Here is a 21,649-nt window from a genome sequence, read left to right on the forward strand (position 1 = left end):
GCCCTGTGAAGAAGCACAAATATGTGCTGAAGTCACCACTTTTTGCAAGTTTCGGCAGTTTCCTCACAACTTTGTCAGGAAACCAGGGGGTAGGTGAGGTTCTTGGCCAACATTTCTCCTGACTAGAAAGACTTCCTGTTTTTCAGAAGAACCTCAGAAGAGCGCGTTGATTGTTTTGGCACAGTTGCGTAGCTTTTTGGTTTTGTAAAACGTGAGCTATATCCGATAGAATATGGTGGTGGGAACTGTGCTCTGTTACTTGCTTTTCTTTATATGTATATATATTTTTATTTATTTATTTATTTTTTTTTTGTCCAGGGTGGTGGTGGGGGCAGGTTGTAGTTACAGAACAGAGAGGGAAACAAAGGATAAAATCCAAGTCAACCTCAATTACGGCTCAGATATAAGTGGCTATCTTAAGTTCTGGCTGCGGTGGCGGAGAGTTGCAGAATTGACGCCCTTTAAATGCTTGGAGCCTGAACCGCGCGGCCTTCATGTCAAACTGAGGAAAGAACAGATCCCAGCTCGTCTTTGTCAGCATTTCATCATAACAATAAACCTTCCGGTGGCTTTGTCCTCGTTTGTGTCACCCGTTCCCTGTTTGTGGAGTTGACTTTCCAACGCTCTTTTTTTTTTCCCCTGTTCATCTCTAAACTGCGGATTTAGGAATGACGTTCAACAACTCTCCTGTTGTACAATAAAACGCTTCATAACCTTTACAGAACCCGTCCAAACCTTTGGTGTCAGTATCTGCTGACAGTTTGTGACATTTTATCTGGATTTAAAATGTTTTGATTTTATGTTATTGTATTTTATTTTATTTTTTCAGATGTTCAGTTAGAGCATAAATTGAGCTGAATCGTCGACAGAGAAAGAAAGGATATGTCTCACGTTTCATTTGGGGGCTCCCAAAATATGACTTTCAGATTGGATGTCATACTAACATTTTGAAGTGGCCCAGTCAAAGTCCAGACTGGAATTATTTTACAGCGTTCTAAAGATTAGGAGACTTTTCGACCCCAAAACCTTGAAGATCATTGGCAAAGAAAGATAACTGAATTAGCGTCGTGCTAAAAGCAAATAACACATTAGATAAACGAAGGGTTTGGCTGATTTTTCCAATATTTCTTCTAGAACAAATAACACAGTGGTCCTAAATTTTAAATACTTCTAAATTCTCAACTTCAAAGTACTTCCCATCAAAAAAAAAAAAAAAAAAAAAAAACTCCAAATACTAATAGTAGGAATTAATGCTATTGATTTTTACTTTGGCATTTTGGGACCACCTCAAAAAGGAAAATACTCTGTAAGGCCAAAGACATTTTGTCAATTCTAAATCCACAGCAGCGTATTAATACTATTATAACCACATGTGCAGAGACTAAACTTAACGTAATATATAAAAGCTTATTCTAATTGAAAGCTCTTTCTCAGGTATGAGCTTTATGTCTATTGTAAAGCTTCCTTTTATTAAATTGTAGGCTATGAAAATGCTTCGTTCTGTGGCTGATCGCTGCACAAAGGGAACGTCAGGCTCCAGGCTCGTCAGTAATCTGTTCTTCTGTCAGCAGAACACAGGATAAAAAGCAGGAAACACATCCTTCCTGTGTCCTCTTCGCTCGCACTTGTCTGCCGTCCAACTTATGGCACGATCATACTGTACATGTCGCTACCAGAAAGACCACGAAGGGTTGTTTGCGCCACGTGACGACCTTTAACCCTGGGCCTGGGCTTCGGCGTAAGTGGAGGAAAAAATAACCTATTGCAGCTGCAGAAATTATTTTTCTCAAGGAACTTAAGTTTGTCTTGGTGATTTTACTTTGACTTTACACTTTCATTTTTAACAGTCGCTCTTGTGTTGAGGATCTTTTAATCTTCACTCTATTGACAATTTAACCTTATTCATATGAGACAAAGATTAGGCTTTCAAGCAAAAAACCCCACACACTTTTCCCACTTGTTCAATGCCAAAAGGGGCAACTACCTTCCAGATCCAACTTGTTTGCAAAACCAGTGGCAGTGCCATACACACTACGCTTCAACCATTTAGAAAATAAGGTGAACTTTATTTTTTTCAAATGAACAGTTATCTAAAACATATTTATAAAAAATCTGTATGTGATGTCTGACCGTAGCACTGAACCGCAAGTTTACAGAAGTGAAAGCAAACCAGAACAGAGAAATGAGCCACGATGCCATCATCACTGATGTCAGCGTTGACACCGACAGGCGTCCAGTTTACGCTCAGGCTCCAGAGGTTCAGTGTTGACTGAACTTCCGAGTTCTCGGCCGACGTTCGCCGCAAACCCCAGTTTTGAGCTAATAACCCGTCTCTCGTTCTCTAATTATCCAAAACAAACATTGGCTGATGCTTGTGCAAACAGCAAACAGAGCCACTTCCTGCGAATCGCAGATTTTCTTCCTGGGAACGTCGCAACGGCTGCTGCCTACTTACATCAGCAAATACAAAAACCATCATTACTGAATTACTGGATGACATCAAAGGTGTTCATACAAAGGAAGACTGTGTCGGTTTTCTGGAACTGGAGTCCAGGCCTCCTCTTAAAAAAATTCTGCTACGTTGGCAGGATTTGGGCTTTACTTTCCCTGATTCGAGTCCCTCAGTCTTCCCTCATTGTTCCTTTTCATAATATGATTTCATTGTGGCTCAGTTAGAACATAAATTGTATTTAAACATCAAGCACTGAGATGTTTATGCTTCAAAAGTCTAGCTTTTTAATTTTTTTTTTACACAGTACTGTAGCTTAAAATTATATTCTCTAAATCACAACAACTAATATCCTCGTTTGGTTTCTCACATAAAGACCAGGTGCAAAGTTGCAAAAAATGTTACATAACAAATATAGAAAAATCTGGGCACCAATCCCACATGACTTCCATTATCCCCTCTTAATCCTGCTTTCTCACAAGTAAGCAGTGTAAACACACTTGAAACCTTTAAAGCCCTCTGAAAAGTGCGGCATGTATTTTCCTTAGAAAAACTTCCACACAGGATGCTGCCACCACCACCGTGTTTTACAGTGGGAAAGGCATAGTCAGGGCGATGTGCTTTGCTCGGTTTCCCAAACTCTCCCAAACCGTTCAGTTTCTTCCTTCTTCCTCCACATTTTTGCTCAGTTTTGTACAGGACCTGCAGCCATTTCTTGTTTTTAACTTCAATAACGCTTTCATTTTGGCCCGCTTCCATAAAGGCCAGATTTGTGGAGTGCATTGCCAATAGTTTCACTGTCAACAAATTCATCCCACCTTAGTCAGTTGGATTGTCAGTGTTCTTGTGTTTTGTGAATGTCATTTTCGTCAACATTGGAGTCACCGTAGTCATCTTCTTACTTCTGTTTTTCCTTCTGCGCTTCATTTTGTGGAGAAGAATTCCTTCATGTGCACACAGAATGCGGTTTTAGCGTCTCTCCACCTTTCATTCTCCGGGCATTCTCCTCTTGAAGCCTCTTTTGTGTGTGGTGTGATGAACCCTTTGCTCTGAAATCCTCTGTTTGTGGGTAGAGCTGGATAATGACACGTCTACTTCCTGATCTCTGCTTGGCTTACAGTTGTGGCCCAGCGTGTCTTCGTGTGGAAATCTTGGTCCTTTTTAACGCCGCTCAGCTCATAACCGTGCTCCCAACTGACTTTTCAAGCCTGTTAATATTTGTCTGTATGAAGACGAGCAGTTATTTTACTTGTTCCTTTAGCAGATCCTGCTGGTTCACAACATATTTCAAATCAAAATACCAACAACTAACCATTAACCTGCTTGATGAGGCGGCGAGGAGGCAAGCATTTGAGGTGGTCACCAATAATTCAGCCTTGGTCAAAATATAAAAAAAAACTTTTAAAAAAGCTATAAAACATTTTCATAGGCCCTTTAAATCACTTTCAAAGCTGTGTGCTAGAAGACAACACATTTTTGTTGCCAGCTAAATTAAGGTTAGTCTGTCTTATAACGTTCACACGTTATTTTTCTTCCTTACTACAGATTTTAGACTCAGCAGACACGGGAACAACCAGCATCTTTCAGAAAGCTAAGTGGCTCATTGTCCCGTTGAAGCAATTGACCATTCCAGTTGTTTCATCCATTGACAACACCTTGTGTCTCCTGCCAATCAGCCAGGTGCAACAGCTCAGTGAGGAGTGCAGCCATCGGGTCTGCACCTTTTGTCAACCGGTGAAGCAAACCGGTTGGTGTGCTTTACCAACCATATGAACGGTGCATCTGCTGGTGCGCACTTACAGCACTTCCACCTACTGACTGAAATAAACAAATGAAATGATTTTTTTTTTTTTGGGGGGGGGGGGAAGTGGGAGGGGTGAGGGTTTGCATGGCAAAGCTGTTTTAAAATATAATAAGGTCAGTAAATTGACAGATTTTCCCGGATGATCCGCCAACAACATGCATTTTATTTGCATGCGTAGACTTGTGCAGGTGTTCGTTTTTAGAAGTGCAAAACTTGTCTGCTCCATTATTTTTTTCGGCCAGGGGTCACAAATACCTCCACATAATCCAGCTCCTGACTCTTTGCACGTCACATAAGTAGTTATGTTCATGTCAAACCTAAACTACAGAACAGAGGGGAGGGAATTTATGCAAGAAAACAAAACATAACAAGGATTGAAACCAAGATGTAGAGCGAGCCCCTATAAATATAACATATGAGACTTGCTCAAGTGTATTATTATTATTATATTATTATTATTATTATTATTATTTTCTTTTCTTAATGCATTTGTGTGTGTGAGTGTGTGCCACAGGTTGTTTTTGACCCCCTATCGCAGGGCCCCGCATTCAAAACTGTTTTAACAATACTACAAAATTTCAAAATATACCCCCAAAATGAAATGATTAGTATGAGTGAGACATGTCGTAAAGTGCACATTTTAGCCTCAATCAAGCGGAGACAGCTGCCTAAAATGGAAAATGTTTTGTTTTTTTCTGTCCTTCTCTCCCACAGTGACCGCCCCTCTGCCACTTTAAAGCCGCAGTGAGTCAGTCAGGGAAGAGTTAAAAGTGGGAGCTGGCAGCAGCCTGCCCTGTGCGTCCGCCGTATTTAGCAGGGAAAAAGTCAGACTCCTGCTCGCCGTCCTGAGCTGGGTTTGCGTTTTGTTTTTGTTTTCGGGGTTTTATTCCCCCGTCCTCGTTTTTTTGCCCGCCGAGGTGCGACGACGACAAAAAGCGGCTCGTCGTGTCACCGCGCGCGTTTGAACAGGTACGTCACTGTTTTGGACCACGAACGCGTTTCTTTTTTTTTTTTCCTTCATCAACCAGCAACGCCACAGGTTGTCGGTTCGGTAACGCGGCAGAGCTGCTAAAGTGTCTATGAGTTGGTCGTCTCCCGGTAGCCGCTGTGTGAGTGTGGCATGTTATTCTTATTCTCAAACCTTCATAAACCCGGTTTTTCCTCTTTAAATGTATCCAGGACATCGTTGTTTTCCTCTGAGTCGTGACGTTTTCTCCGGTCCGAGCGCGCGCTCCCTTCTGTCTCAAGTAGCCTGCTTCATTTAAACTCCGAGAAATTCAAAGATGAAGTTTGTTTTTATAACTGCGCACTACCTCGGAGAATTTCTGCTTAATTCTAAAAGCATTTTTTTTTACTTTGTGTTCGCTGAAAGGTTCCCTGTGGTATTTCGCCATCTCATTCATTCGCAGACTGACTCATTCCCTGATTTCCTCCAGATGTGCAGAAGTTTACGTTTCCTGACGGCCCCGCGTTGTGACACTGCTGCACTCAGCACCGCCGTGATTTCTGCTGACACGGAGATTTACGCTTATGCTCTGTGGTCAAGTTTAACTTGTTGTGACACCAGTAGGTTTTTTTTTAAAAAACGTACCAGACTTTAAATTTTCCTCCTGACAGGCACCCCTTGAGGTTTTTGTTAAAATGTAACTCTTGTTATATAAAGGAAGTGCTGACATTACACCAGTTTTATTAGGCTCTGCCTCAAGTCAGAGGGACGTCTGCCATCGCTGTGCTTGATGGCCAAGAACAATCATGTGTCAGGATTATCCCAGTGATGCATTAACAAGCCTTCCAGTTTGCCTCCAGCCGTTTCCAAGCACAACAAAATCAGCGTGTGTGCGTGTGCGTGTCAGAGTGGCCTGCAGTAATTTACATGGCAACCTGATGGGGCCAACGCATCCTGCTGTGCTACTTGGTGTGCGTTCAACACCATCACCGGTAGATAAGGTCATGGTTTATTGTTTTATGGTTGCGCAGTAGCTGTTGAAAAGAACTGCACAACTAAAACCCAGATACTTGGTTTTCTTTTTAACCCAAACGAGTGGTAAGTCAGATGGAGGGTAAGCTACGGGGCCTTCCACCCCTCCTCTTTGTGTGATCAGGTGTTGCTCATTGCCAGATAATTGCTGGCACCAAGCTGCAGCACATTTGCTGACGGCAGGTATACTGTCTTATCTCTCGGTATCAGTCTCATTTTCTCTGCTCCTGAACTTATCTGGTTTTGATGGTCTGGCATTCCTTCTCCAAGGCTTAAGCATAAGAGGACTGTGGGCAAACCATCATTCTAAAGGCACCAATTTCCTCTTATTGCTGCTCAGCTGGGCATCACGAGATCCCTTGCTCTGCTAGCGTAAGATTAACCTTAGGTAATTGCTCAACCTTTGGCCGTTTCCAACCTTTGGTCTGCTCAACGGTAGTCATGGGCTCTTTACATCCGCGCTCTAACCAGTGTTCCCTCTGGAGATGGTACTTGAGGTATGTCTGACTGGGTCCAGCAGGATTTGTGCCAGATATTTTCCGGTGGCTTTGAGCTTTCCTATTGTCGCTGATTGCTTGTTACTGTAAGTCTTCTGCTGTGATGATTTGACTCATTAGATGTGTCTGTGCTGTTAAATGTAAATCATTTGTGTGGGTACCACAGATTGACTAACTTCTGCTGCTTTGCTTGTTTTCTGGGTCAGCGATTTGACTGAACACGGGTCGGTACATTTGGGCTTTTTCTCCAGCAATGTTGATTATTCTGGTAAACTTTTGATCCCTCTGTGCAGTGGAGTGTTTAGGTGTATCATGAACTGTCAGGATGGAGTTTGTTTATAAGATGTCAAAGCACACAGCCTTGGCAGTGTTGCATTTCTAAATATTCCACTTTAAGCAAACTTTTGAGATGCAAAATTGCATTTTAGGGTATTTTTTTTGCCCCCTTTTACAGGAAGGTCAAAGTGTCTTGTGGTCTTGAGGGTTTTTTTTATTGGTCGTAATGGCTTTTTACTTGTTTCTGATGGGTGCTTTATGTGGTTGTAAACATTTTATTGCATGTAGTTTAATTTGCTTTTGAGCAAATGAGTGAAGTGTTTCATCAATTTCTTAACTACAATCTAATGTCTTTATTTTAAGTAGACTCACCAGGAGTCCTTAATTACAAGATTTTATTTTCCACCAATGCTTATCGCTGTCCACTTCACTTTTTCTACTCCAGACGGACAAAAAGAGAAGGATGAGTGGGTGTTAAGTCATACGCCTGGCTGACGCGTCTCTTCTTTGCAACACTGAGCTGCAGCCTGCTTCGTCTAGGATTGTCACTTGTCCCCTAAAGTTGGACAACTTCACGGGATGTCTGCGGAGGTGGAAAACGGTGTATCAGCGGCGGCTGACCCCAGTTCCCCAGCCTCAACCAGCAGCCCACCCCCTTCTCCTCTGACGACCACACCCAAGGGCCTGTTGAGAAAAGAGAAGCGGAAAGGTCAGTTGTATAACTTTATTACTGCCTTACTCAGGACTCTTAATGAGCCAATTTTAAAAGGGAGTGGTGTCAGCATACCAAAATAAAGGCTTGGATAACTCTCCAGACCTCTCAAATGGTGTTAAAGGACCCTCACTGGGAATAAAAGGCTTGTGTAAATTCTAGGAATGCTAATGGATTTTAAACCATGAGTTAATATGATCTGTATGCCATTCATTTGATTTGGGTGTGGTGGAACAAAGTCTAATTTTAGATATATATATTTTTCCAAAACAAAAACTGTCTTTCTTTGCCCCTTGTTGCTAGCTACACAGCAACTATGATGACTCAGTGATGACTTGTAATGGTACAAGTGTTTGAAATCTGACTTCAAATTAGAAAAGTTGGGTCAGAGTATTGAAGAAGCCAGCAAGCAAACGGGCTACAAGCCTGACTGTTGATGGTGAGCTAAGAGGTTTGAAAACTGCTCGTTTGTCCTGCAAAATGTTTTTTTAAATGGCTATGTAGCAATTTATTATGCATGGATAAGATTTAATTTTCTTAATGACTATATTGTTGGTTGGTCACTTGCTATACATAGAGAACCACAAGTCTTGCTATTGATATATAACAAAATGCACTAATATCTGGATATTGTAGCTAGGCTTACATTTCTAAAGTGACAAGGAGTCTTGCATAGTAAAGACTTTCACACAAACATTTTAATCGACCTATATGCCAGATATCAATATTTAACTCTGTAGTTCCAGTTGTATTTATCACCTGTGAAACTGTAGTACTAGTTGTTGTTTTTATCTGAAGGACTTGACCCATTGCATGCCCTTTGCAGTCTTTGTGCACCCAATGTCTGGGTAGTGAATGGAGCCTACAACAGGATGTGTCCTGTTTGCATTTACAAGCAACAATTACAGTTGTTTTCCTGTACTATGTGGAACTGTTGAACTCATAAATTTTCTACTAGCAGGAAGTGGCTCGATTACTCTGGGCTTGTCGACACTCAGTCCAGTGAACAAAACTGAAATTAGAACTCAGAATAATTAAAATAGGATGTCGTACAACTCCTTTGGCGCTAATGTACAATTTGAGATGTAGCAATTTTGGTCTGTCTGAAACTGCTTGGCAAAATGTTAAATATGTAAGTTTAAGTGCATAATAAACTTTTTTTTTTCTTAGTTGTAGAGAAGACAGATGAGTACCTCCTGAGCAGGTTTCAAGGGGACGGTGTGAGGTACAAAGCTAAACTCATCGGAATCGATGACGTCCCCGAGGCCCGTGGAGACAAAATGTGCCAGGACTCCATGATGAAGCTTAAGGTACAGCATGACCGTTTGAATTTCAGCTGGAGCCAAATCATTTTTAAACTTTTAATATTGTTCCTGTGTGCTTGTGGTGGACTTCATGAACAAATTTCCTGCAATGGAACACGTTTTATTTCCCCCCCCTCCCCTCCTTCAGGGGATGGCGGTAGCGGCTCGGTCCCAAGGCAAGCACAAACAGAGAATCTGGGTCAACATTTCCATGTCTGGTATAAGGATCGTTGATGAAAAGTCAGGAGTGAGTCTAGTTTAATGTTGCAAGTGGAGGATTACTGTTTGCTTTACAGATGGCTCACTGTAAAATTGTTTTCCCCCTCATTTTATCAGGTAATCGAACATGAGCATGTGGTGAATAAAATCTCCTTCATTGCCAGAGATGTAACAGACAACAGAGCGTTTGGATATGTATGTGGGGCTGAAGGACAGCATCAGTTCTTTGCCATAAAAACGGCACAACAGGTAACGACGTGAGCAAAGTCGCAGCGACGTAAATCTGTTTCGCACAGGCAGCACCGAGACTCTTGTTTTCTGTGAAATCGCACAGGCAGAACCTTTGGTTGTCGATCTGAAAGACCTTTTCCAAGTAATCTTCAACACGAGAAAGAAGGAAGCAGAGTCTTCGGAGAAGGTAACATTTTAGCATTAAGCTGTAACTTCCTCCGCCAACCTCTTAAAGTTGGTTACTGTCTGTATTTCTTTGTGGAAGAACAAAACATTTTGTCTTAAACTGGCCTAGCTGCCAAGATACAATCTGTACTGCATGTACCTCCTGAAAATAAACAGTGTCTCTTGATGATCCGTCAGGGAATTGCATTCTCATTCTTCTAGTTCACTGACGAGGTTCATTCCAGCAAAATTTATTGAAGGTATAATCATTGACATTGCATCTCTCTTCACAGGCTCAAAATGGCTCTGCAGTTGCAGAGGTAAGCTCACCAAAGCTTCTTGTTTTCAGAAAAGTTAGACTTTCTCTTACTATTCTCTTCTCTCATTAGAATTGTGATGGTAATGAATCAAAGCCTGCACAGGTAGGAATTCTTATGCGTCTGGGATTTACTTAAAAATTTTTCTGTGTGTTGGCTTTAATTTATTATTTTTTTTTTTATAAAATCAGCCAGTGGAGCAGCTCGACCTTTTTGGAGACATCAAAACTCCCCCAGACATCAGGACTCCAGAAGTAAGTTTGCAGCTGCTGTTTTATCTCCATCTGGACAAACTCTTATTTTTGGATTCTTATTATGGCATCGTACTAATACTTTGTATCAGTGTGAGCCACTGTCTTGTCATAACACTTACTAAAATTCAATTTTTTTTATAAATGACTTTATTGGACTTTTTTTTTCTTCTTTTTCTGGAGGTAATCAACCTTTAAGAATGTGGGTAATTCACCCTTTACCAATCTTATAGTTCATCTTAACATTAAAGCTGCTACAAGGTTTACAGTTTTTTTTTTGTTTTTTTAAACCCTGAACATTTTTAATGTGCTGCTTCAAGAAACTATCAGTGTTTATTTAGTCAATGATTGACACAAACAAAAGTAAAACGGTGGGTGCATGAGTTTAGATTTATTGCCCTCACTAAATGGAAGATATTTTCCAAAGATTAATAAACTTCCAAAAGTCTTCCTACTCAAACTTCCAAATGTTGAGGGGAGAAAATCTTGATGCATTTTATTGTGGTTTTCAGTGCTAAATATAGAACGGTGCATAAACGTGAAGTAGGAGGGAAAACTATTCATAGGCTTTCAAAAAGCTGAACATGCAAGTGTGAATTTGTCTTCAGCTGTCATTACTCCTTCAGAAGATGCCTATTGGTTAATGGTCCACTGGAGTGTCACTATCAATGTACAGCTGTTTTTGTGACTGCCTTGTATTCTAATCTGGGATCTTTGGCAGGATTTGAAAAAGATCATTTTATTTAAAGAATTAAGATTATGGTCTCAAACTGTGCAAAGCTGGTGGTGATTTGGACAATCTGGTAATTGCTGAATACAAATGCATATCACACTGCTACTGTACTTTACAGTAACACCAGACTGTCTATCACATAATTTAAAAATTCAATTAAAAGCCTATGTGGGCACATATTCTACAGATATTATTTGGTCCCCTCCCTACATCCTTAGAGTGAGTTTCTGGCCTAATTGCCAAATGGATTTGCACACTGATGTGTTTTATAACTTTTGACTTGTAGCAGCTTTAAATAACCTGTCTCTCACACCATGTGATTGTTCATATTGTTAATATGCACTCTCTGAAATTGATTGCTCTCTTTCTTTCACTGTCCATGTTAACCAGGAATCTAATGACATTCTGTTGCTGGACTTTTCTGCTGGAGTTGACGGCAATCAAAATTGCATAAAGGATACATCTTTTCCGAACTCCCTTGGCCCTGACTGTGAAGCACCTACAAATTCAAAAAATACATCAACCTTTGGCTACTTTCCTGCTCCAGATAGTGATCCATTTGGAGACGACCCCCTTTCCAGTCAACCCAGTAGTTTTGTACCTCATAATGCACATAAGCCACCTACGAATGATAACGTTACTTCTGACGACACCGTTAAGACGAATCTTAGTAGTTTAAATGGAGAGACTGGGCAAAATCTGCAGAGGAATGAACTATCCAGTAAATCAATGATCCTTGCACTTAATAATGGCCAGTGGCCACTAGGGGGTAGTATAACACAGGGCACTGGGATAACGATGATGGACGGGAATGAATGTCAACAAGGAATCTCGGCCAAAAACCCATTTTTTGACTCTTTGAAAACGGCCCCCGTCTCTTACAACAGAAGTAACCCAGACGCATCGGTGACCCATAGCAACGACTCTGTTGTCCTAAGCCCACCTCCACAGAACATTAAGTCTGGACGAGGTCGAAGGAATGCAAAGGTGAAATCACACTGCCGGTAGAGTTACAGTGGGGTTGCATGAGACTGGGGTTTATGTCTAACATCACCTTTTCATGGTTCTACAAGGACGGTTTGACTGTGCGTGTAGATGCCATGCAAGGCCTGAGTGACTTCTGAACCTTTCAGGAACTGTTCTTTGTCTCTATGCTTGCACTGGTGGTTTGATCCGGCTTTGAAACGCTGCATTTTGACTATGCTGCTGAACGACCACTTTTTTCCTGCTTTTTTTTTTTTCACCTTGGCTCTTAAACTTTTTTTTCTAACATTCATGCTTCAAGTGACTAAAGAGCACTGGTAAGTGAGGCATGCTTACACATCAGTAATCTGAGTTTTATTTTGAGCATGTTGGATCACGTTTGAGCAGTCTTGGGTAAATATTTTTGCATTTCTGTGTTGTGGACAAAATTCCTCATTGGTATCTTTTGTGTAACTAGGCTGGGTCAAGTGATCTGTTTGGCGCAGACCTATTTGGTGCTACTGAGACAACTCCAGCTGACCTTTTCAACAGTACCCCTACAAATGTTGCTCCTTCATCCATAGCTGCTCTGGGTAATGAGCTTTTTTTGTTTTTGTTTTTCTCTCCCCAAGTTTGGGTAAATTTACTGTGAACTTACTGCTGTTATCTTTTCTGGGGGGTACATCCAGGCAATCTTCAGTTGGGTCCACCAGTGAGTGTACCTGGTATAAGCATGTGGGGTTCCTCCCCTGCTCCACCCACAATGTATCAAATGCCAGGAATTGCTGCTCCTGGCCCCAGACCCAACTTTGTGCAACCAGCTCCCTTTGCCGTTGCCATGCAGCCCCCTGTCTGGGGTCCACAGGTGGCACCCCAGTTCAGTGCCCCACCCCTCTCTCCGCCTCACCTCCAGTGGGCTCAGCCGGGTGCCTCCAACCCCTTCCAAATGATGGGAGACCAGAGTCCGTCACGTCCCCCTCCGAGACCGCCTGCTAAGGAGACTCCGGCCCGAGTGGAAAACAGTGCTTTCACTGCGTTGGATCCTCTTGGTGATAAGGAGAAGAAGAGTGGGAAGGACATGTTCAAAAACTTCCAGCTTGCCAAGCCTCCTGCTATTCCAGCCAGGAAAGGGGAACTTGGATCAAGCGGTGCTGCACCCGCCAACAAAGAGCCAGGGGCCTTCGATGAATACTTTTCCAATAAAGTGGGTGTGGCCCAGGAGGCTAAAGACCACGATGACTTTGACATCAGTCGGCTGTCTTCGCTTGCTAATGGTAAGATGGCTCAGGGTTTGAAAAAAATAATTGGGATTTATTTTCTGAAAGTGAGATTGATCTGTAATGGTTCTCTTATCTGTTGATTATAACGCAGAATGGGATTTTTATATTAAAAAAAATGTAAGTTGGATGTACCCTCAATTGGGTTTTTTCCCATTGAGCTGAATTTCTTAGGAAAATTTTCAACCAGGCCACTCAACATATAGAAGTTGAACTTTTTTTTTTTTCCCCTCTCTCTCCTCTAGAGAGTGACTGGGTAATGTTAAACTTCAGAGTCCATGCTAGCAAGCAATCCTTTTTGAGAAGTAGAGGATCAAGATTCCTTGGTCAAAACATAGAGCAAGGGGCTGGCCTTTTCCTGGTTGTGTTGAATGTATTGACCAGGTCCAATCAATGCATCTTGAGTTTTAGATGGTCTAGAAGATGGAGACCTGGAAAACAAGCATATCATCATTTGTCCTGTTGCTCCTGAAATTGGGGCATTTGAGTCGCTAGTCAGCCTAGGACTTTTCTCTGAACTCACAAAACATAATGGAGCCATTGCTGGTATTGCCTTCCTAGAACATTTAACAATACATTCTAAGAAGCCAAAGTTTCTCTCTAGATGCTGCAAAGCAAGTACCTGTTCAAACTCCTGCTCCAAGTTTGACTCCTGACCTCCTTGATGCCGCCTTTACTTCTGCTCCAGTTCCCAACAATTCGGCACAAACACTGGGGCAAGGCTTCGGTCAAGACATGTTTGATAAAGCCTTTGGCGCCCCGGATCCTAATCCTTTTGGAGCACCACTGGTAAGGAAACTTAATCAGTAAGATGTTGCATTCTCTCAGATATTCTTAGTGATGAAATGCATTTCTTTAGCAGAATACAGTTCCTCAGGCCTCTGGTTCTACAAATGCCTTTGGAGATGCATTTGGAAATCCTTTTGCTTGACCACAGGTTGGCCCATAAGTAAGTAGCTGTTTGCTTGTTCCTGTCTCCATCTTAAGGGAGCAAACTTGACTCATTTTTCTTTTATGCATTACAGTGAAAGGAATTGCAGGGCAAACAAAGCTCTCCACCTCAAACTTATCTTCAGGACAAGTTGCCCTGTGCAAGACAATCCAAATGAACTTATTCTTGTCCCTGAACCACCCATTTTTTTTTTTTTTCTTCTCCCCATCACACCAGCCTTTGTTGTTCCTGTTGACTGATCCACTTGGTAAATGTTTTGGTATGATCTTCTGATGAAACAGTTGTGATGTTTAAATGTTCACTGCTCATGCTATCTTTGTAAAAGAAATAAATCAGAAATTATGCAGTAAATTGTTTGATCTGTTGCTTCCTTTGCACTGATGCAAATCAAATTATAATTGGCTTGTCAATCCTACAAAAGGTGAAGTGACTGGCTTGCTCTTTTAGAACATGGACATGTGTATGTGTATATATATATATATATATATTCTCCTACATTTTAAAGTCTTAAGCAGTCCTTCAGTCTAAAATTGCTGATGGTTTCAGCAAGAATTACAATTTCTAAAGGCAAAATTGACTGAATCTTGAAGCTATTAAAATCACACTGCTTGAGATGAAAGTGTTTGTACTATATTTCTGTTGAGTGGTACAACACAGATCTAGAGTACTGTATTTTGTCAACCAATTGATGACCAGGTGACCTGTCCAGTGTGTGCCCTGCCTCTCATCTAACTACAGCCTTATCCCCAATAAGGCTGTAAGATGATGGATGGAACCAATCTGAGCCTGGAGTCTCATCTGTCATAAACTGTCTCCCCTACAACAGAGCCTGCTGTGGATGTGCAGGCTAGTAAGCACGCCTAATGAAAAACTTGTTCCTGTTTCTTGGCTATTTATACAGTTGCAGAAAACAGATTTTTGAGCTTGTGAGCAGTGCATTCACAACCATGATCAACAGTGAGACCTTCTGATTCTGGTTATTTTGACACTATTTATTTTCTTTCAATCTCATTCACTCACTTATGGTGGAGAAACAACATATTTCAGACAAATTGTTTATCTGCCATCATTGGTAGCAATGCTAACTTGACAGAGCATTCACAACAAGCGGTGCTGGCTGCAGCATAGGGATGAGCAGCCACATGAGTTTGACAGCACAAACTCCTGCCACAGATTGGTTGTTTCTAGCACTTTGAGAAAGCAGAGGAAATAGATTTTTCACAGATTATCTTGTACTATGCTGTCACAACATGACAGTTTTAGCAATTATGTGAAAAATGTATATTTTTATAAAAGTTACAGTGCAGCTTTAATTGCACTTAGAGGGCAGATCAGGAGGGTTAGAGTTGCTGCTGTCTGACTCATCTGTTAGGTGGTGAAAGGTACAGGGATATGCTAAATATATGAATATCTTTTCCTTAATCCATTAAATGCCAGTAAACGGTAGTCTGTAGCTAAGCTAACTATCCTAAATGGTTCATAATCTCAGTCTACCCACCTCTCAGAGAAAAGCTGGGTTATAAATTAGCACTCTTGCCTGGGGAGGAGCTCAGCAAGGCTGCACTCTGAAGAGGAACATAATCACTTCAGCTTACTTTTGACAGATAAAGTCCTAGACTGAGTACAACTGAGTGTTTACATTGGGTAGACTCATCTTTCAACTGAGTATTCTGCCAATAGATCCTGTCATTTATAAGCAAAGCAGAAAAGGAAGGAGTTCAAATTCAAAATCTGGCTGTTCATGGAAAAGGCGTGGTGTCTGTAGTGACCGACACTAATAAACATCAACAGCAGAACTGATCTGTGACTGCGTTTAGGTAGAAAATATTATTGAGGTACTTGGTTAGATTTCTCCAAGCTACGCTGCAACAACTCAAAATCTTACCAAGGAATTCTGGTCTGGCTCCTGGTGTGAATATCTTATTACGCTTGAAATGAGACAAAACCTACTCAAAAGTAACTTTTCAGCACGACACGCAGGCTTGTGTTTTAAGTAAAAAATAAATAATGAAAAAGCACTTGTTCTGTTGGCAGAAAAATTCACTTGTGTCTTACACTGTTTTCATCCGTATGAAGGAATTATTTATCTAAAACAAGCGTTTATATCTTGCTTCAAAGTTACTTGTCTTATTTCAAGTTTGAGGAGATATTTGCTCTAGAAACTATGCAAAAAGTACCGGGTAAGATTTTGTGTTTTCTTGCATGTACTGTCTAAAGGTTGTCATAAATAGCCAGTTCTTCTCCGTATATATCCACAGTTTGTTCCACTAAGTTGACATAGTCCTCCCCGTCGTCGCTGCTGTCCTCTTCCTCACTCTGTTCTTTTGTGCCGTCCCTTGCAGCAACCGGACCCATACTGGGATTGACATAGTCGTTCTCATCATCACTGCTGTCACTTTTACCCCGTGACAGGTCTTCATAGTCATGTGAATCATTGTCCTTCTCGTCCATTTCCTCAGTTCCCAGACTGTTGATCTCTGCTGGCTTGACGTTTACATAGTCCCCCTCTTCCTCTTCCTCTTCTTCTTCTTCCTCATCGTCTGTGTAACTTCTTCTAACCGTCACTGCAACATTAGCTATGAGAAGAAGCAGACAGGTCTTCTTTTTTTACTCATGCTGTCAGACGTCGAATGAATGCATGGCTTGGACATAGGCACTCACTTTGATTTAAGACCACATCGCTTGGCTGTTCAGCCTGCTTTCTTCTTCTTCTGCAGACCAGGCAGGCGACCGACAAAACCATCAGGAGAAGCACCAGGACCCCAGCAGGCAATATGTAAAGCAGCAGTTTCCACCATGGATCTTAAGAGTTGAACAAACAAACACAGATTTCTTCAAACGTGCATGACGAACATTGATGTTGCACAGGCTCTTGACACTTCCCCTACGCGTTTTCATGGTGAAATTAAGCACGCGATCACTTCTACTGTTTTAGGAAATGCTGCTTTTTGCAATAATGCTGTTTTGAAACTGCTGTCTCAGAATATCTTTCTACACTCCCTCTCTAATAGGCAATATCTCTGTGCTAAGCTGCTGTCTTGCTAGATAATGTTTGTGCGTCCAAAAATGTGCTTTATAAGGGTGCTAACCTCAAGAAACAGCTTATCTTGATGCTGAAACTATCTTGGTGTTGATTTAGCAAGCGCAAAATGACCACGGAAATGCAAGCGTTAAGTGCTGGTCCCTGAGGTGAAACTCACTGTGACTTTTGTCTTCTTACCTCTCACAGTGACATGAATCTGTGCTGACTCAGCAGACTCATACGATCCATTCAGGTCCACCGCATATGTACAGGTATAGTTGCCCTCGTTATTATAATCAGCCACGAAAATGTCAAAAAGAGCTTGTTGGTCGGGTTCCAATTTGGGTATTTCTGTAGAATTGCCTTTATGTTGAAGGAAAAACCGTTTCGATGTGCCGGGCATTGAGTCAGTTGCGCACTTGATGGAGAAGCTGGAACCCCTGGGGATTTCTGCGTGTGACGAGTTAATCGACGTCCCATTAGGAAGAGTCAGTGAGATTCTGGGTGGTGAAATGGCATCTGGAAACAAACAAAGGATTAAATATATATATATATAAAATATTTTCAATGGAAAAAAATTGTAACTGTACAGTGGATTCATTATATCGAAGTGAAATATTGCAAGCCTTGTTTTCTTATTTTGGTAAGCATTGCTTACAGATAAGAAAAAAAAACAAAAACTGAGAATTTTAATATTAAATAAAATAAAAAATATCTTTATATATATTTTAAACAGGAAGCTTATAATTTCCAGGCACTTGGCGCCTGGTTGCAACATATTTTGCATAAATTACTGCGTCAGTGCAGCATCACACGGAGAAAACCTGCCTGTGGTTCTGCTGAGGTGTAAATGAAGCCCAAGTTGTTTTGTTGGCGACCTTCTCGTCTCCACTGTCTCATCTTTCTCTTGTAAGTACTCCATAAATTCTCCAAAAGGTTCAGATCAGGTAAGTTTGCTGGTCAATCACTGTAACACCACAGTCATTGAACCTGCTTGTTGTACCTCTGACAGTGTAGGAACTTATTAAGTCCTGTTCGACTCAGGATCCAAAAAGTTTGTCATAAAGTGCTCTAAAACCGCCTGGCAGATTTAGAGCACCAGGTGGTTGCTCTAAATCTACCAGTAGAAGATCTAGAGCAATCTACTACCTGATCGCTGGGGAAAATCAGATAGTAGACATCACTGCTAAAATGTCCAGTCATAGGAAATGTCTAAGACTAGATGCTTTCACGGTCGACCGCTGTCTCGCTTGACTTCAGACAAAACAAATTTGTGACCAGTCTTCCTTCAGACTCCAAATGAAACGCAAACTTTGTTTTTATCAGAAAAGTGGAGTTTGGACTGCAAAGAAAACAACTAGCTCTTCTTAGAGCTCTTTATCCCTTCAACTCAAATTTTGATGAATATGCCTTGACAGAGCACTCAGTTTTGTTTTTTATCAGTGACTTTTTTGGTTTAGCCTCCTCTTGGAGGGTGAAAATCACTGTTTTCTGTACATCTGTGACATTGTCATGTCTTGATGTCTTGATTGATTATGTCGCCTCCTGACCCAGACTGAGAGAAAACATTTGGGTGGGTTTCAGGCTAATTGGCTGATCAGACTGTGACACCTCAACGTTACAGTATTGAATTTTTGGACAATATTCATGTTTTCATTTTTTTCAAGATTTTGCAATTTTGCATTTCTGTTATCTGTAATCCTTTGCTGTCAAAATGAGAAGAAACGGTGGCTTGACATGTCTCGCTCCGCTTAATGAACTTATTCCACTCATTTTTGAGATGCGCCCCTCTACAAGAGCAATGATGCCACTTGGAAGTGAGGCTCAAACTATTTTCGGTGAAACTTTACATTTCTTCCCACAAATTGGGGAAAAAAATTTAAACTCAAAATGCACAATACCAATCAAAGCTATAAATTTGTACATCCACTCCAAATTAAAATCTTAAGACCAGTCAAACGATGGCAAACATTTATATTTTGCACTGTTGGATCTTAAGACGAGTAGGTAGAGCTTGAAAATGTGAAAAAGAAAAAAGAAACGAAAGCGATACAAAAACAATCCAAGTAAGCCTTTAAAATCAAACGACCATAAAACTTGAATAGACTGTTCATCATCTGATCAAATGTTAAGGAAATGAAGTTGAAGACAAGTAAAAATTACAAAAGCTTTGCAAATGGCTTTAAACCTTATGACCCTATGACTAAAATGAATCCCTGTGATGTATATTATAACTGAGCGTCTTACCTGAACAGACAACAATTGCCTTCTTGGCAGAGCTCTGGGTCTTGTTATTCCTGCGCTGACATTCATCAAAAGATTTTTCATTTCCCGTACACAAAAAATCCGGGGTTTCTTTTGATGTGGGTGTCTTCTGTGACTCTACTGCTGTCCCACAACTGGAGGTTGTGCAAAGCACTTTGCTATTGTTGAAGTCCCATCTGTCATCATCGAACGTTTCCAAATCATTGTCTCCGATTCGAACTTGTCCATAGCACCGGTTACTTTTAAACCCAATAGACACTGATAAACATGAGATCACATATGTGTGAACTGTGGACACAGAAAAACAAATTTGAAAGTAGGTTTGCTTTGTGAACATGACTGACCTGAAGCAGCAGAATGCAAGACACAAACATGGGCGGCTGCAAACAATTAGCAAAGTGCAATCATGAAAACAGTGTGCAGTTTTACATCATCTTTTGTTCAATACACATATCCGAAAGTGAGCTTGACATTTCTAGCGAAACAGAGAAATGCTGAACAGACATCTCACCAATAGCCTGAAGAAAGAGGAAGTTCCTCCATTGACTGCGCCCCATGACTGAGACACAAACCACTCTCTGAGCAAGTTTAAGGAAGGCTCTAATAGGCAATATCTCTGTGCTAATGATCGTAACAGAACCTGTACTGAGATGTGACATCTTTCTCACATGCAGTTGTTGTGTATTTGGAGGCTTATTGTACATGACTTCTCTAGAAATCCCAGTGGATCAGTTGTCTCTGGGATACAAAAACCAGCCAGTCTGGTCATAGCAACCATGCTTGATGGTGAAACTTTCAATGAAGATTTATTCAAACAGGCACAAAAGATCGTGTAGGACCCGCCTCATGTCCTCTTAGCATAACAAGAATTATTACCTTTTCTGTCATGTTTCTTATCTTTTTTGCAGCGTGTTTGCATGTTTCACAGTCACTGAAGAATCACCTGCAACAAATTTTCCACATGGAACAATAAAGTGTGTCTTATCTGGATAATACCAAATCACAAGCATCAACAGTTTCAAGCTGACCATCTGGCTCTTGACTGAGACAGTTTCTTTTCGCACTTCTATCTACCAAATGGAGACGTTTTCTGAAGACAGGAAGAGGAATACTTTTCTGTGGTTCCTCAAATGAAGGAACAACAGACGCTTCACACTCCGTGGGTTTCAAGAAACCCACAGTTTGAAGAAACTTCTAAGTGTCTGCAAACATGTAAATCAACAGGAAAGTCTTCACTGATCTCCACCAAATATACCAACTGATGGATGAATTCCATGGTATAGTGTGTAATTGTAATTTTGCAATTGTCAATTTTTTTATTGTGTACTTAGGTACAAAGGATCATTTGCTCATTGAATCTGCAGTAAACTCAGACAAAAATCATGCTCAATGTATTATTCTGTACTGAATTTAGCAAAACACAACAAAACAAAACAAAAACAAATTTAAGGTAGACATGTCCACTCCATAAAACAGGGACCAGCCTCGTCCGTAAGTGAATTACATGAATACAATCATGAAAGTGTAGATTTGCATTTGTGTAAATTTACATGTTAACTGAGGCACTGGTATTTAGGTCCTGCTAAACATGGAAGTGACATCAACATGTTTTTTTTTGTGACAGGGGCTTTAATTTGACATAATTGTTTTTTTAGACCAATTATGCACATTACATTCAGTAGCAGAGACTTAATCTGCATGATTTCAAATGCTCTAAAAGCATTACAATCGGTGTGAAGAAGTGAGTCGCTGACCAACATGGGAGTTCTAAAACCACCATGAGTGCAAATGGTAAGTGACTTTTCACCAGCCTGTGACACAGAGGAAGCATCATGATTCAAAAAAAGAGGAACATTCGGGAGTTTACAAATGTTCAGTTGCTTTTTCTTTGAGAATAAATTAGGCTGCACTCCAGAATGAATGGAGAGGACTACTTTATAGGAATGCATCAAAAGAAAATTGAAAAGTAAAAAATAAATAAAACTATAGTCCATTGAACAGTGTATATCAGTTCTGTTCAAGTAGAGACATGTCCAATGAAACATGATGAAACTTCAGTGGAGTGTACAATAATGGCAAAGAGGCAAGTCAACATTGATATACTTTTCTGGCTTCAACAAAAGTGAAAGTTTTCTATTAATTTGGATTTTTATGGACTATTTTGAACAGTTTACTCTCTTTAAATGGATGGACAGAAACAGTAAATGGGCACTGAAAGTTTTTTAGATTTTACG

General features: G+C 40.8%; 2 protein-coding genes across 8 annotated transcripts; one reads left to right on the forward strand and one right to left on the reverse strand.

Annotated features, from left to right (window-relative positions):
• The first annotated feature begins 5,018 nt into the window (after nt 1-5,018).
• On the forward strand, nt 5,019-14,491 carry dab2 (DAB adaptor protein 2). Of its 7 annotated transcripts, none has more exons than XM_055052308.1 (15): nt 5,019-5,222; nt 7,450-7,713; nt 8,887-9,026; nt 9,169-9,267; nt 9,357-9,488; nt 9,574-9,657; nt 9,929-9,955; nt 10,025-10,057; nt 10,144-10,206; nt 11,327-11,923; nt 12,378-12,492; nt 12,589-13,173; nt 13,781-13,965; nt 14,036-14,125; nt 14,202-14,491. In XM_055052308.1, the coding sequence occupies exons 2-14, from the start codon at nt 7,584-7,586 to the stop codon at nt 14,105-14,107; spliced, it is 2,262 nt and encodes a 753-aa protein (XP_054908283.1). In that variant the 5' UTR covers nt 5,019-5,222; nt 7,450-7,583; the 3' UTR covers nt 14,108-14,125; nt 14,202-14,491. The 7 variants fall into 7 exon arrangements, with proteins under 7 accessions (XP_054908283.1, XP_054908288.1, XP_054908289.1 ...); XM_055052313.1 differs by having other exon boundaries at nt 14,039-14,125; XM_055052309.1 differs by lacking the exon at nt 5,019-5,222 and adding an exon at nt 5,275-5,362.
• A 361-nt stretch (nt 14,492-14,852) lies between these two features.
• LOC129374113 (uncharacterized) lies at nt 14,853-19,960 on the reverse strand. The gene is made up of 5 exons (XM_055052322.1): nt 19,927-19,960; nt 19,398-19,703; nt 17,349-17,669; nt 16,790-16,930; nt 14,853-16,704 (listed from the first exon to the last, which is right to left on the reverse strand). Exons 3-5 carry the CDS (start codon nt 17,551-17,553, stop codon nt 16,340-16,342), a joined length of 711 nt encoding a protein of 236 aa, XP_054908297.1. The 5' UTR covers nt 17,554-17,669; nt 19,398-19,703; nt 19,927-19,960; the 3' UTR covers nt 14,853-16,339.
• Between the last annotated feature and the right edge of the window lie 1,689 nt (nt 19,961-21,649).

Source organism: Poeciliopsis prolifica, unplaced genomic scaffold (genome assembly GCF_027474105.1).
Source record: "Poeciliopsis prolifica strain line A6 unplaced genomic scaffold, Auburn_PproV2 SCAFFOLD035, whole genome shotgun sequence".
Taxonomy (NCBI): domain Eukaryota; kingdom Metazoa; phylum Chordata; class Actinopteri; order Cyprinodontiformes; family Poeciliidae; genus Poeciliopsis; species Poeciliopsis prolifica.